The 15,406-nt window shown below is 32.2% G+C and overlaps 1 protein-coding gene across 2 annotated transcripts in view; it reads left to right on the forward strand.

Moving 5' to 3' along the window:
• The first annotated feature begins 99 nt into the window (after positions 1-99).
• LOC143047414 (uncharacterized) overlaps positions 100-15,406 on the forward strand; it is a 36,506-nt gene continuing 21,199 nt past the window's right edge. Inside the window, exons 1-7 of one of the 2 annotated variants that reach the window (XM_076220454.1) lie at positions 100-178; positions 1,474-1,652; positions 2,571-2,687; positions 4,291-5,089; positions 6,060-6,125; positions 6,917-7,464; positions 8,367-8,448. In XM_076220454.1, coding sequence (XP_076076569.1) covers positions 1,474-1,652; positions 2,571-2,687; positions 4,291-5,089; positions 6,060-6,125; positions 6,917-7,464; positions 8,367-8,448 — 1,791 coding nt within the window. In that variant the 5' untranslated portion in view covers positions 100-178. Of the gene's footprint in view, positions 285-1,473; positions 1,653-2,570; positions 2,688-4,290; positions 5,090-6,059; positions 6,126-6,916; positions 7,465-8,366; positions 8,449-15,406 lie in introns of both variants that reach the window. The other variant, XM_076220455.1, reaches the window with a different exon arrangement.

Genomic DNA, 15,406 nt, shown 5'->3' on the forward strand with positions numbered 1-15,406 from the left:
TTTAAAATATATAACTTCATTTTTATTTTAAAATTATTTAGATAATATACTTTTCTAGTGTAAATAAATATATTCGGAAACAATTTTTGTTAGCTTTGCAATAAATGACCCGATTTGATTGGACAATCGTTTCGCAGTATATTTTAAATTCCGAGGGAAGTCGTTTATCGACAAGAGGGTAAAAATTAAACAAGAAAGACATGTAGATTAGAAGACTATTAAGTTCAAAGTTGTAGATTTTTAAATTAGTCACTGCAGAAAAAAACAAATGCAAATTTTTAGAAGTACGGTTTTATCTGTAAATACTTCATAAATGACAATTTTAATCTTTTCTCGATTATTAAATAATTTTTCGGCAGCGAACAAATTTCATTTTGATAGCAATATGATCTTTTCAAATCCATCAAACAACAATATGAAATCCGATTCTTAAAGTAAGAATGCAAATCATAAACTGTTTACCCTTTCTATCCATGGCATCTCTGTTACATGTCTGAAGATTTTTGAGAAGAAGTGTTATTTTAGTATGAATGCACTTATAATTTATGCTGGTCGGTGGGTCAATTTGCATACATTTGAACCTCCTGATGGGAGTATAATAAATATCGCATTTCCTGGGGTCTCCTTTCGTCCTTCAATTGAAGAGAATAAAATGATCATGAGTGAAAAATGTACAACAATGTTATCAAATGTTTGTTATTGAATGCGTAAAAACATCAGTATATCAACCTTTTTCAGTGTAAATGACATTACCTTATTATGCAACATGTGTAGATTTAACCCCTCATGATGCCAGATTGACACATATATATGTCCAGGTCGGCTGTTCTAACTGCTTGAGGGACACTTAATGTCCATGTTTTGATTTATGCAAACTTCTCATTGCTGTATCTTTTTTAAAGAAAAGAAAAAATTTTAAACAGTGTTATATTTTTCTTCAATTGGTTTCAAATGTAACGGTCATGTTTGCTATTTTCGAATTAAGTCATTGTTTAACATCGGATATCAAGCTGTCATCTTTTCTGACCCACAAAATGCAACCTTGAAAAATAATTGGCAGCAAGAGGGTTAACCTGGCAGGCGGCTTATTAGCAAGTGATAATAGTTTGATTGAACAATGAACAGGTTATACGATATTCAATACCAGATAACTGCGATATGGCTCATGCCTATAATACCTGCATTGCCATTTATAGTAAAGTGGAAAGTTGTTATCAGAACATCAATCGGATGGTTGTGATGCTAAAAACTCATTTGATAAACATTCTACTCCCTGGTGGTCCTTGAAGAAAATTTAATGGTCCTCACTAATATTTCTATTGAAAAGTACTAAAATTGGGTCAGTCCTTTGTAATATTTTGGTGGTAAAATCCGTAGAACCACCACTTTTCGAGAACTCTGGACCCAATTTTATTATTTATACTTATTTTGTCCATCTTTGGACAGTATAAAATATTTTGATTTTTTTTTCAGATGAAAGGTAAGAAGGCAGACAAGAAGAAGTCAGGTGATACAATGTTGTATCCACACAACTTGGGATTTTCAGCTTTGGATTCAATAAATGCTAAAGTCAATGATGCCTTAGCTGAATTTGATAAAGAAATGGACTGGTTGCATGAACTGTTGTTTGAATGTAAGAAGACATTTGCAAAGTAAGTTTGACTGGAAGCAAGTACAATATGTAAGCCTGGCATCTAAAATGTTTTATTTTTGGCTGTTACAGTCTGTGCCAAACTGTTTTAGAGTTTGTCTGACCGAAAAAGAAATTTGAATTTTCTTCAATATATTCAACCAAAAAATCCTAAAAGTTCTGTCAGACAGAGTTTGGGACACACTGTTGTTAGGTAAGCTTTGTTTAGAATTCAGAGTGTAACACATTATGTTGCCTTTATTAAAATCGCTACCACCTACACCAGAAAACTTCAAAACTCTATTGGATGTTTGGAAAGAATTTTTGCAACATCATTTTTTGGTTGTTGGGTAAGCTTTGTTTAGAATTCAGAGTGTAACACATTATGTTGCATTTATTTAAATCGCTATCACCTACACCAGAAAATTTCAAAACTCTGTTGGATGTTGGGGAAAGAATTTTTGTAACAAACTACCGGCTATTATCAATTTATTTATTTTAGGTGTCTGTTCTTATATTAATGTCTTGATGTCTATTGAAATACTACAATAATATTTTTATGGTTATGGTTTTAGATATGACTGTAATTAAGGTTTTACTCAAAAGAGCAAAGTCCCTAGTTTCATATTTAAAAAATAAGAAGATAAGATGTTAGTTTCAATTAAAACAGACATGAAGTATTGAAATTTACGGGTTGTCAGCACTAACAAGTATGTCATTTGGACTTTCAGAAACTTTTTTTTTTTATACAGGGGAAAAAACCTACCTTTTGCTATCCCTGCAAGCATGCAATTATTTTTTTTTTTGCAAAAACAAAAAAGAATATCAATGTTATGATTAAAAATTAACACAAACACTAATTTGGATTCTCTATCCTATCCAAATCTTTTTTTATTGTACATGCAAGTAAATGTTCAAAAGAAATCACTATTTATTGCAGGCCTGAGATACAGCTCTTACCGAAAACACCTTCACAGAAGAGAGGGAGAAAAGCAAAAAGACCAACTAAGTTTTCAGATTCTGAAGACGTGTTTGAGCCATCTTCAAAAAGACAAAGGTTAATAAAATGTATAAATTGACATGTAATAGAATACTTGTAGTATCTGCAGGTTCCATTTCTCTAATGTTTTAGAAGGTCAATTTTTTTGGCTGGAATAATTTTTAGCTCACGTGACCCAAAGGGCCAAAGTGAGCTTATGCCATCACTTGGCATCCGTCGTCTGTCGTTGTCCGTCGTCGTAAACTATTTCAAGAATCTTCTCCTCTGAAACTACTAGGCCAAATATTTCCAAACTTTAACTGAATGTTCCTTAGGGTATCTAGTTTATAAATTGTATCCGAAGTTTTGATCTATCAACAAACATGGTCGCCATTGCTAAAAATAGAACATAGGGGTCAAATGCAGTTTTTGGCTTATATCGCAAACACAAAAGCATTTAGAGCAAATCTGACATGGGGTAAAAATGTTCATTAGGTCAAGATCTATCAGCCCTGAAATTTTCAGATGAATCAAACAACCCATTGTTGGGTTGCTGCCACTTAATTGGTAATTTTAAGGAAATTTTGCAGTTTTTGGTCATTATAGATAAAGATAAACTGTAAACAGCAAAGTAAGATCTACAAATAAGTTAATATGACCAAAATTGTCAATTGACCCCTTAAGGGGTTATTGTCCTTTAATGACAATTTTTCACAATTTGTTCATCATATTTGCTTACTTTAAAAAATCTTCTCCTCTAAAACTACTCTACCAAATTCAACCAAACTTCAACTGAATGATCAGTAGGGTGTATAAGATAAAGTTTGTGTTTTATTTTCTATTTCGTCAAAAAACATGGCCGTCATGGCTAAAAATAGAACACAGGGTAAAATGCAGTTTTTGGCTTATATCTCAAAAACTCCAGCATTTAGAGCAAATAAGACAGAAGTTAAAGTATTTATTAGGTCAAGGTCTACCTGTCCTGAAATTTTCAGCCGAATTGGGTAACTGGTTTTTCAGGTATAATGCCCCTGAATTGATGATTTTAAAGAAATTTTGCAGTGTTTGGTTATTATCTTGAATATTATTATAGATACAGATAAACTGTTAATAGCAATTGTATTGTGAATCATCAGATTGACCAAGACTGTATCTTAATCAAGTGTAGGGCGAACTCATGCCCATTTCTTTCCAGAGGTTCCTAAGAGGCTTTAAAAGGTATTTCCAGGATAGCTATATAGTACATGGCTTTTGTTACTCTGTTTAATTTACAACAAACATTAATTTATTAATTTAGTTAATAAGGCATTGTTTACCAGGTGAGCGATTCAGGCTCTTGAGAGCCTCTTGTTAGGTGTACATGTCCGTCTGATAAACCTTGTCTTGTGACCTTGATCTCTTAATTACATGGTCCATTCATTGGATTTTTCCTGATTTAGTCTTTTTCTCAGATACTGTAGTCATAAGGTCAAATATATTTGATGTATTTAATTATTGTACATGTTAGTCTGGCAGGGTTAACATTGTCTTAACCTTATTTTCTAGGATGTTTATAATGTCAGATAAACCTAAGCTATATCTTTAGTTCAATCTTGATCTACACACTTTTGAACATTATTTACATTCATGATCAATAAAGCCGTCATTATATTTCAAGTTTTGTATTTTTTTTGTTTTATAGTCTAAGACTTGACGATGGCGAGGAAGCCGACGTGGAAGAGAACAGTTTAAGCTCTCCACCAAACAGGTCCTACAGAACCAGAGCTACGTCAAGGACTACCACCACCGCCAGACCAAAAAGGAACACACGTACCACAAAAAATGTGAAGATCAAAACAGAAACAACTAAAGAACCAGTTATGTCATTCACAAAACAAATAGAATCACAAATGGCAGAAAACAAAACACCTGTAAAAGAAAATTTAATAGAACCTGAAAATGAAGATACTAATCTAACACCTATTAACAAAGTGAATAGTGTAAAAATGTCAACAGATAAAGTGTGTGATATGGATACAGAAACTCCCTGTAAAGATCCTCAGTTTGATTATGCACAGGAGATGGAAACCCCCAAAGGTCCGCAGATAGATAATGCCAAGGAGACAGAAACGCCTCCATCCTCAAATGATAAAGACTTGATTGTCCAAGAAACACCAGAAATGATAATTACTTCTCCATCAACACCTGCAACAGTTGTAAAGGCAGCACTTTCTGATGACAATACACCTTTTACTCCAAACAATACACAAACCATTCAAGAGAGTCCTGAAAAAATAGTCAAAGACAGTTCAGAGTTACAGGATAAAAAGCCAAGAAATAGTGTTAGAAAATCACTTAAACATGGTAAAACTTTGAATTCTTCGTCAAGACTGTCTTCTATTAAACGTTTGTCTGTGGCTGCTTTACATGCTGTAGAGACGGCAGCCAAGAAGTCAATGCGTCAAGAATCAGAATCTTCAGATGATTTGTCCCAGTCAAAGGTAATTTAATATTTCACAATTTGCTCAGGAAGGCAGCTTTATAAATATTTATGCATATTCAGTTATCAAAAATTTAAGGGTCCATCATTTTGTATATTGGAGTGCTATCTTTATTACTGAAAAGTAGAAACAGTACAATGTTATTGATTCTAAAGATCAACTCCTGCATGGTGATTAATTATTTATTTGACATTTTTGCTATGGGCTATTCAAGAAAAAAATGTATGGGGGTTGGAAGGCACATTATATTAATAATACATGGGTGATGGGTATCAAAGCAACTTTACACACTATAATGCACTATATTTCTCAATTACAATTGTCTGGGTGGCGGGTGCTGACAAAAACTGCCTTCCAACCCCCCCCCCCATACATTTTTTTCTGGAATAGCCCTATAATGATACAAAAATGTTTTAATATTTCATTGGAAAAAGATCTAGTATCTTTATATGAACAGAAACACATCATTGTGCAACATTGAAATTTTATTTAAATGATCATTGCATGTAATGGAGATACTGTGGATCATTATTATTAATTTGTTATAAATTTTCGTGGGTACAGGTGAACATTGAAATGAGATGTTCAATAAATGACAAATTATCAATAGAATTTAACTCACTAAGTCTATTTAAGAATAAGTCTGTTTGAAAACTTCAGCAAAACCATGAAATGAGATGTCCACTAACATGTTAGTTTTAATTCTACCAAGAAATTTGGTAACCATGAAAAAAGAAATCCCCATGGCCAGTAATACTATTGTATGATATGAAGTAAATTTTAACCGTTCACCTTCACAAAAGTTGTGTTTATAATGAATCTTAAATCTAAAATTAACCGTAGAAACACCCAAAAGAATAACTGAAAAAATACTGAATAATTTTTTTTACTTATATTTGTCAACAGAAATACATCTGTCATCTACTTTTCTACTTGACATTATTCAATATGCTTTTATATGATTTAATAGGCACAGAGTCCAGAAGAAAAACCTGTCCGTACACGTACAAGACTACGGTTGAAGAAGGGTTCACAGGTAATTATTTTTAAGATGAAAATGTCTTAAATTAAGTCATAAAATGCTTACAGTGACAGTCTGTGCCAACCTGTTATAGGGTTTGTCTGACCAGAAAGAAATTTGAAATTTTCTTCTATATATTCAACCAGAAAATCCTTGAAATTCTGTGTGATAGAATGATTTTTTGTCCAACATTTTGTCAGTCAGACAGAGTTTGGGAAACACTGCAGTGATAAAAAAAAATGTATATCTAAATGATATTTGCCTTACCTGAAAAAAAACACCCAGAAGTAAGCTATGGACTAGATAGATTAAATTGCTTATCACAAAATCTGGAGTGCTAAAGCTAGTTTTCTAGAAATCCTGAATAAAACAAGTAAATAAAAGACAGACAAAAACAGCTAGCAACAAGAAGACCCCAACGTCAACAAAGAAATAATAGACAGCTTATCATTTGGGAAATATACTCAATGTGGTCTGCAACAGACTTCTTAAATTTTATTCATACTAGTATTTGTAAATTTGTTCAGACACATAAAAATGAGAATATTGGTCTTCGTACAGGTATTTAGGAAAGATTTTTAGTGCAGATTGATATGTTCCAAAGAGGAAATTGTGTATAATAAAGTATTTTTTTTCTATATTGCTAATTTGCCTCCTCTGAATAAAAACAAGAACATGAAGAAAGCAACTTTTTTTTTATTAGTCTACTTTTCAGTGGTGCATGCAATAAGTCATTCAGCGTTAACGTTAACATTTTTGACTTGCCTCCTTTAATGTTGATTTATACTTTTTTTTGTAAACTTTAGAATACCGATAGTGTTTCATCCGTCACATCAGACAAATCAGCAACATCATCACAGGGTTCGGTGGCAGATCTTGATAATACGTCAGAAGATGACAAACCACAGCGAAGTACCAGAACAAAAACAAGGAAACCCAAGACAGAATCTGAGTCAAAAACCAGAACGAAAACACGTAATAAACATCAATCTAGTCAGGATCAGTCATCAGCTGACTTAAGTGATGACGAAGTCATGTTGATCAGTGATTGTGATTCACCCAAATCTAAAGAACATCAAAGACTTAGTGCTAATACTATGGAAGATGATTGTGCTTTCACTAATGACATTAAACCTGTGAGGGCTAGCACAAGGACAAAACAGAAGAAAAACTCAAGTAAGGTTGACTCTGAAAATGAGGATTCTGGTATCTGTTCTAAATCACAGTCTGAGACTAGTATTCCAAGAACACGGTCAAAGATGAGACCACCTAAATCATCAACAATGTCTTCGGATGAACAGAGTGAAAAAGATGAACGATTTGTTAAACCAGAAAATCCACCACCAAGAACAAGGTAATGTTTATTTATATCAGCAAGAATGATATATGATTGCCAACGAGACAAATCAACACACAAACCAACAAATGACATGGACATTAACAACTAAAGGTTCCTGTACGCCCTTTAGTTAAGGTTTTCATAAGAGTTTTTTGACAGCATCTATTTTTTGCTCACAAATGAATATTGTAGAAACATTAATTTTCATGGGGTTAAAATTTCGTGGTTTTGTCTCTATATAAGATTTCATAGGGATTACATTTCATGATTTCCATGGTTCCCAGTAAATGACAGTGATATCAGATGTATTTTTCTTGGATATATTCTTTACACGAAATAAACGAAATTAAATCCTCCAAGAAAATTTCTGCTTTTACAGTAGTTTGTTTAACTGTCATAAAACTTTAAAAACAACCAATTTTAAAAATGTATTTGGCATTTCAAGCACAAGTTTTGTACTCTTTGTTCTGGTCTTGATTGGTTGGTTTCTAAATACAAAGTTGGCATTTTTGTCTATCTGTTTTTACAAATTGAAACTTTTTTTTCACATGCTCATTATTTAAATACTTAGGATTGTTGAACATTGCAAGTAGTTTTCAGATTGTTGTTTGCTGAAAGTTTTTAAATGCTGGCTTGTACATATCTGTGGCTTATGATATAAGAAAATATTTAGTTGTGTGAGTGGCTATGCAACCAGTTTTGCCATTGATACGAAAAAAAATACACTTCAATGTGAACATCAAGTTTAGTATCATAATGTTTTCCAATTGTAGGGCTAACAATAATTTTATATAGTCTTTTACAGTGACTAAAACAGAAACATGTTAAAACAGCATTTCGTGGGATTGGTAAGCATTCATTATTGTTCTTAGTCTTATTTATATAAATATATTCATATTTTGTTTAAATATTTTTAGAACGAAAACCAAAAAGAGGGTGTTATCAGATGATGAAGCAGACATGTCTATATCAAAGAAAAGTTGCCTAGATCAAACTGATGTAAGTTTATTAAGTAGACGAAACTGTCGAAATTGAAACTTTCCTGAAGGGGTTATCTTTTCTTATTTTGCAATTATCATTAACTTAATGTATGCCACAGAAAAAGTTTATGCATTGGAATTTCTGCTTTAAAGGAAGAAGTGAACAACAAATTTAGAATTATCCCCATCGGCAACTTCACTTTCCTTTATAAATGCTTGCAACATAAGAACAAATATCAGTTATAGAGGATTGATAATTTGATAGAAAGAATCTTATTTTAAGAACTGAATGCTTCTTTTTGTAACTTCATTGGGGTGTAAAAGCGTTGACCGAAGTACATTTTGTATGAAGCGCTTCATACTAAAAATGTGCGCATGGTCAATGTTTTTACAACCCTATGAAGTTACAAAAAGAAGCATTCAATACTTATAATTACATTTTTTTTAGCAATGCAGACTACGCGAATGAATTTTATTTTTACAGGACATTCGGTCTGGTAAGCATCCTAGCTTTACCAGACCGAATGAAATTTTACCAGACCAATTTTTTTTTTACATCTAATTGTATATTATCCGACAAAAAACAACAAACATATGACTTTGTTGTGCCCTACTCCTCCCCAAAATGCACAAATTAAAACAAAATGATGTAACAAGAGGGGATATTGTTATGAAAGTTGTGCACAATTGCTTGAATGCATTTCAGTGAAGAGTAATGTCCCATTTTATTGGATTTTGACAATGTTTGTGAACTAAACATAATTTAGAGTTTCTGTATAAAATATAATTTCCTGTTTCTTCTTTTGGTTTTCAATTCTTGTGGTTATATTTCATAGCTAAATTTTGTGATCTGCTTGGATTTTTATTCATTTACTGTATTTAAATCGGCAAACCCGGAATTATCCTTATCCGTTCCCAGAATCTGATCCGTTTTATTTACATTTCCGGTTGTGCCAATGATGGCATCCATTGTTGTTTTTGACAGCACTGGTAGACCTATTTGGCAAATGACCGCGATTTTTGGCAAATCTACGCGGAACGGAGAATAAATAGAGGTTCATCGTAAATTTTCTGTTTTACAGAATATTTTGCGGTTCTCCGGAGATTTTCCGTGTCTCAGGGAATTATCCGCGTGTCTCAGGGAATTATCCGTTTGTCCGATTAAACTGGTGTGTATTGAGTCAGTGATAGAACCAGTGATGCGTGAGCGATGGTTATTAATAGATCGTTGTATAATCCGTTATCTGTGAGCAACGGATATTAATAGATCGTTGTGATTATATACACTGTTTATAGTCAGATAAAAATAACCGTCTTATTACCCTTTTCAGTCGAGAAATAAAAAGCGGTGGTTTTGATATTAAAGTTACTTGCAATTTAAATATCGAATTTAGTTCAATAAAGAATAATCTATTTAAATGTGACCAATGAACAGGAAAATGCACGTGGTAACTTTGCAATACTACAAATATGTTCACCTTACAAAATTCTTCTTTATTGTCATGTTAAGATAAATCAGTTCCTGTAAAAACAGACTCTTAATTACTGCAGATGCCGTAATCCGACATTATGTCATACTGATTTTGACACTTGTCTAATGTGAGCAATACCTGCAGTGCTGTGATATTTTTGCAATACAACATGGACAAGCGGAAGGTCGTAAATCAATCTGTTGATCCGAATTTAACTTTACCTGTTCAGATATTTATTTATGGAGGATATCATAGATACATTTAATAAATTGTATTGTATTCAATGGAGATAATTTAAATACACAATATAATTTATTAAGACATATTTGCAGGTATACATTGAACATGTTTTCTCCAACCAAGAAGGTTTGATATTGAATGCTTTTTTTTTTTTTTTTTTTTTTTTATCAAACTTCGATCTGATCAGTCTCGTAGATTATAAACGAGTAATTCGTTTATAGTTACACATTGTTACTCTTCTAACGTCTTTTTCTTTGTGCTATTAAAAAAAACCTCACAATTTTCCACATTAGATCGACATTTATATATATATGAATACTGGAAATCTTTTTTCCGTCCGACACCACGCCCCCCACAAGAGCCCCAAGATATAATCATACCTGTCAATCACTAGCCGCAAGTTGAACATTTTGGCCAGCCTTCCTCGTGCTTTCAATTATGACATCGTTGCGAATTTGTTTTATTTAAATTGACATGTGAAAAGAATAAAGTGATGGGAAGTTTATTTTACGACCTATCAAGACTTCTTGTGATTCTAACAAGATTTTTCTTAGGCCGCATTTCTTTCTAACAAGAATTTTGTAAACGTTGTGTCGCGTGTGTTACTGTTTTCTACACGAGTAGAAACAAATACATCGTTTGATAAATCTTTAATGACCCTGTTTGAATTTTCAATAATGCATGCACATGTTGTTGGTAATCAGACTTTTTTACAAACGTAGAAACAAATACTTCGTTTAATCAGGTTGAAGTTAGAAAAAAATGCAGCGTTTCAACTTTGTACTAACAAACGACAAACTGCAGACGCATTTTTAGCGTTTGCATAGTTTGTCAAAGTTTATGTAAACTTTGCAAACGTATGTGTTTGAAAGAAATGATCAAAACCTGTGCGAGCATAGCCGTTTGCATCGTTTGCATCTTTAATGAGTCTGAATCCGTAACCGTCAAAATAGCATGCTTTACAAAAAGATCAGCCAATTCAAACGTTTCTTTACACAAAGATGATTTTAAGTACGTCATACATTACATGTAAACATTTATTTAAGTAAATTTTTTTCGTATCTATCTTTTTCGTATCTATCAATTTGGTTACAGGGTTGATGCAAGTAAGTTGTACCGTGTGGTGCGTTTTCAGATTCATTTCTCAACAACTTCCTGTGAACCGAAATATTTCGGCGGGGGTATCAACGGCGGCAAGCTTACAGTTTAACTTGCTTAAATTTTATTTAAGTCAGTTTATTGAAATAAAATTGAAAATGGAAATGGGGAATGTGTCAAAGAGATAGCAACCCGACCATAGAAAAACAGCAGCAGAAGGTCACCAACAGGTCTTCAATGTAGCGAGAAACTCCCGCACCCGAAGGTATGGAACGCCGTAGCTGCCTTATGTGTACTTGTTTTTAGATACGCTTATACTTTTCAATATATGCACATAGTTTTTCTATATATGCACATACTTTTTCTCTATATGCACATAGTTTACTTTATATGCACATAGTTTACTTTATATGCACATAGTTTTTCTATATATGCACATAGTTTTACTATATATGCACATACTTTTTCTCTATACGCACATACTTGTTCTCTATATGCACATAGTTTACTTTATATGCACATAGTTTTTCTCTATATGCACATAGTTTTTCTATATATGCGCATAGTTTACTATGTATACACATCGTTCTCCGTGTGTATACTTTTCCCTTATTTTCTTGATAGTTCTTCAAGGATATACTTGTATTCAATATACTTTACTATTTCCTGATTGATTATTTAATAAGCGTGAATTTTTGTATTAGTTAAAAAATTACGTTTTTATTCCAATTACTATTGGAACTTTTACATATTAATTTGAGAGTTTAGTTATGTTGAGCTGTAAATGAACTTTACATGCATTTGTAACTTATAACTTAAGCAACTTCTTAATGATATTAATCAGATTATTTTGAAAAAGTACGCATACGGTCCAGACCGCACGCGTACGGTCCAAATAATCATACGGTCTGGAACATACACATTTAGTGGAGAAAAATAAATAAATACAAAATGTTCATGAACCCCCAAAAATGTGAAAGTAAATATTTTCAGACAATCCTTTCCTTAGGTACTTAACTCTTTTTGCTTAAATACTAAAAACAAATCTGGCAACCCCTTTCTTATTTTTACTCTTTTTGCTTAAAATACTGTTAAAAATATATATTTAACATGGGTGACAAATTGACTATATAGGGTGTCGATTTGACCAGGTGCCAATTTAACCAGGTGCCGGTTTGACTATAATTTTTTTAAATTACCTGAGTTTCATTAAACCTTTGATAACAGTAACAAAAAGATTATTTAAAATTAAATAAAACTTTCTGAGAGAAGGGACTATGTACCAGTGAGAAATATACAAGCCTTTCTACGGTATTTATTTGTACAATTCAGGTAGTCTTGACCTATTCATTTGTCTTAAAAAACAGTCACTTCACACACACACATATATAAGAATATCAATTATATGCTTACAAGACATGTTGCATTGTTAAATTAATTATGGTATGTGAATATCAAGACTTGCATAAAAAATATCCCAATATTAGAGACAGTGGCGTCATTTTTCCTCAGAGCTTTCAGCTCTTTGATTCTGCTATGTTTTGAAATTCTTCATAATTGCTTGATTCTAACAACATGAACAAAGACAGACACTTAATTAGAAATATTTCTTTGGGAATTTTCAAATTTATTTATTTTATTTTGATATAGAATCTTTAAATGTGTGCAAGGGCATAACATGTTAGCATTATTATTTCATTTAACTACTAGATCTGTAAATACTCATATTTCCAATAAACTTTTGATTAATCCCTTAATGATTTGTTGGGTTTTTTTATCACTCAAAGTTCAGGGACAGATTTAGGGGACCAGGCCCTTTATGGAGCTTGATTTATGGTTAATCAAGACTTTATTATTTTAAATACACCCCCTGGATCTGTCACCAGTCCAATATGATCCAGTAATTACAAATTTTCAAAAAGCTTGAACACAGACTTTGGCAAAATCAAGAATTCAAATATTCACAAAAATATACTTTTCCCTCAATCATAAATCTTCAAAATGAAATTCCCAGTACTTAAAGGATTTGATAAATAATATTGTTGTTCTTGCTAGATTTGGCCATACATTTAAATTCCATAGACTAGTCAAAATTGTTTGATATTTATATAATGTTGTCTTTTATATGCATTGAAGACAATGACTTTTTTTTTTAGTTAAAACATATAGTTTACTTATGAATTAGAGTGATTTTTGAGCTATTTGATAAATGTTTGTTAAGTGAATGAAAATGTCAAGGTGTGAGCAATAAAGGCAACAGTAGTATACCGCTGTTCAAAACTCATAAATCCATGGACAAAAAACAAAATCGGGATAACAAACTAAAACCGAGGGAAACGCATTAAATATAAGAGGAGAACAACGACATAACACTAAAATGTAACACACATAGACAAAATCCCACGAGAATAACAAATATAACATATATATATATAACATCAAAACCAAATACATGAATTTGGGATAGACAAGTACCGTGACACGTCTTATCGCAATGTGAATTTACACTCAAAAAAAAAAAGAGAAAACAAACGACACAACGTTATAATGTAATACACACAGAAACGAACTATAATATAACAATGACCATATTCCTGACTTGGTACAGGGCATTTTTAAAGGGAAAAATGGTGGGTTGAACCTGGTTTTGAGGCATGCCAAACCTCGCACTTTTATGGCCATGTGAAATATAACATCAAAATGACAACACAGGACTACAATATAAATAAATTGGAGAACACAATTGACAAAGAATCACACGAACAACAGCCAACGAAAGGCAACAAGTTCAAAATTTTAATACGCCAGAAGTGTATTTTGTCCACACAAGACCTATGTGTGACGCACAGATACAAAAGTTTGAAAGCCGAAACGAGTACAAAGTTGAACAGCATCGAGGACCAAAAGATCAAAAAGGTTGTGCCAAAAACGGCAAGGGTTTTCTTATAATTATAATTATAATCAAAATATAATTGTGTGTATTTTTAATAAGCCAAAAAACAAGAAAAAAATGTGTATTATTATTGTGTTGTACAGCGAAGAGTTAACAACCACATATACATGTATCATTCATGTCATTAATCCTCTGTCTTTAAGGTGGTACCCAACACCTTCACTTAAATTAATTTGCTTTGTTTAATTATTTTGTTTAATTTTTTTTTAAAAGTATTTACTTTGACCCTTTGAAAAAAATATAAAAATTTCAAAATATTTGAACCAATCAATTCCTCGGAAAAAATTGGTTGGATACATAGCAGTTTGACAAACACTGATTTTAATCATTGAGAAGCTTAATGTTCCATTTACAAAACAACATAATTTAAACATTTAGCTGATTTTACAGAGTTATCTCCCTGTAGTGTTAGGGACCACCTTAAATGAATTTATGTGCATATAAAGTAAACTATGTGCATATAGAGAAAAAGTATGTGCATATATAGTAAAACTATGTGCATATATAGAAAAACTATGTGCATATAAAGTAAACTATGTGCATATAGAGACAAAGTATGTTCATATATAGAAAAAGTATGTGCATATATAGAAAAAGTATGTGCATATATAGAAAAACTATGTGCATATATTGAAAAGTATAAGCGTATCTAGAAACAAGTACACATAAGGCAGCTACGGCGTTCCATACGAAGGCGTCCTTCAGCTGGCCCCTAAACAAATATATACTAGTTCAGTGATAATGAACGCCATACTAATTTCCAAATTGTACACACGAGACTAAAATTAAAATAATACAAGACTAACAAAGGCCAGATGCTCCTGACTTGGGACAGGCGGGAAAATGCGGCGGGGTTAAACATGTTTATGAGATCTCAACCCTCCCCCTATACCTCTAGTAGCCAATGTAGAAAAGTAAACGCATAACAATACGCACATTTAAAATTCAGTTCTAAAGAAGTCCGAGTCTGATGTCAGAAGATTTAACCAGATAAAATAAACAAAATGACATTGTTTTTGCAGAAGATTAATCCAGACATTAACGTACTTTGGCTTCCCATTTGTTCCACTGTGTATGATAACTTATTTACGCATTACATCATTAATAATTACCAATATTAAAATGCTGAAATGCTAGTTGTATACTTATTATTTTACTAATTTGCGTTTTGGTTCCGTTTAAATTTGCTGTTATAGCATGTATAGATTCCTTGA

Source organism: Mytilus galloprovincialis, chromosome 10, assembly GCF_965363235.1.
Source record: "Mytilus galloprovincialis chromosome 10, xbMytGall1.hap1.1, whole genome shotgun sequence".
Taxonomy (NCBI): Eukaryota; Metazoa; Mollusca; class Bivalvia; order Mytilida; family Mytilidae; genus Mytilus; species Mytilus galloprovincialis.